Below are 1,570 nucleotides of genomic sequence, written 5' to 3'. Positions count from 1 at the left end.
ATGTGTCCTTCTCTTCCTCACTTCTCTCTTCCTCACTTCTCTCTTCCTCACTTCTCTCTTCCTCATCACTTGCCTGGTGCTTTCACTTGAGCAATCACTGTTCTGCAGCCAGCTTCTCATTTGCGCCTGTTAATGAAAGTGTTTACATTAGATCTCACAGGCAAAGAGCAAAAGCAAGCAAATGTACACTTCTCTCTGGCCACCCTGGCATGGTGTTTGGATTGTTTGTGCTGCCAGCCTCAATGTGAGAACCAAACCTCACAATTGGCGCACCACTTCCATGTGTTTGTCGCCATACCTATCCCCCCCAATACAAACAAATGTTTATTGAAGGTTGTGTGAGGGGAGCAAACCAAAGAGTAGCCCAAGTGGGTTGTGGCCACTGAAGAAGAGTGTGTTCATCATCTTGACATAGCATGTCAGGCAAAAGAGCTCCTTGTCTCCAGCATTAACCAAACAACTACACTCAAGAAAATGTAAGGTGCCAAAAAAAGCAAAAGAGAGGAATGGTAACATACCATCACTTGAAAAAGCTGTACGCCTCATTGAAGTAGGCGATTGTTCTTGAGCACCAATAGATGGTGCACCTTGTGTAGAGGATTTCGCCACTTGGCTTGAATGTGATGAGGTGGTTGATCTGCTTGTTGAAGTGCCAGTGGATGAGCTCCTTGGGGCTGTTGTTGATGCTGAAGGCAATGGCCTTTGTGTTTGGTCTGTTGCTGAAGAGCTGGAGCCCATCAGTGCTGCTGAGCATGTGTGTTGCATGTGCAAGAATCACTTCAGCATTGAGACTGTGAGCCTCCTGCAGGTACATATATACACAAATGTGATCAGGTGTTAAAAAAAAATGAAGAAGGGAGGATGATATCATCAGAAGGCTTGCAGCCTCTGTGATGTCCTCTCCTTTGATTGGTGTGTGTGGCTCTTCCTCTCCTTCTACACATGCCTTGTGTTCCATGTTGCACTGATCCTGTGCACTACACACACATGTACCTCAAGGCAAGCGCTGTCAAGCTAGCACTTTCCTCTCATGTGCAAGCTTCCTTTGCATCTCTGCCTTCATCTGCTTCTGCTTGTATCTAAGCAGATGAAGGAAGAGGTGTAAAAGAAGAGTGAGCATTAAAGAAAATGGTAGATGTGCAGGAGGAGAGGAGTACCTCCTGCGGTAGTACATTGAAAAGATTTGGAAAAGAAGGATGTGGTCCTTGTCTGGGTCAAAGGCAAAGTCAATCTGGTGCACAAAGAGCTGGTGGTAGAAGTCATTAATTGTGCCATCTGGGTTGTTTGTGTAGGCGTGGTCCTTGAAGCCCTTGTGCACATTGTTAAATGACCAGGTGCAGATGATGGCAATGTAGTACCGTTCTACATGATTGCTGAAGAAGAGATGTTGATTGTTGATGTCAATGATGTCTTGTCAGTCTACATGAAGACACCTGCAGTGACATCAGTAGAAAAATGATGTTAGCAACATGATGACATGATCACACAATCACATGATGACATACCATCTTGAGGCCATGCCATTGTGCTATGTCCTTGCAAATCTGTTTCCATTTGTTCTTCCCTGTGT

The 1,570-nt window shown here is 45.2% G+C and overlaps 1 protein-coding gene across 1 annotated transcript in view; it reads right to left on the bottom strand.

Moving 5' to 3' along the window:
- Window positions 1-258: 258 nt before the first annotated feature.
- Window positions 259-1,570, bottom strand: part of ACA1_342930 (uncharacterized protein) — a gene marked incomplete at both ends in the record, with an annotated part of 2,095 nt that continues 783 nt past the window's right edge. The window contains 4 exons of the mRNA XM_004352635.1: window positions 259-298; window positions 588-727; window positions 1,022-1,079; window positions 1,158-1,362. Of these exons, the coding sequence (XP_004352687.1) occupies window positions 259-298; window positions 588-727; window positions 1,022-1,079; window positions 1,158-1,362 (443 nt within the window). The remainder of the gene's footprint in view (window positions 299-587; window positions 728-1,021; window positions 1,080-1,157; window positions 1,363-1,570) is intronic.

This window comes from Acanthamoeba castellanii, assembly GCF_000313135.1.
Source record: "Acanthamoeba castellanii str. Neff unplaced genomic scaffold scf7180000084633, whole genome shotgun sequence".
NCBI lineage: Eukaryota > Discosea > Longamoebia > Acanthamoebidae > Acanthamoeba > Acanthamoeba castellanii.
Note: the sequence above shows the minus strand (reverse complement) of the source record. Positions and strands in the feature narration are given on the sequence as shown.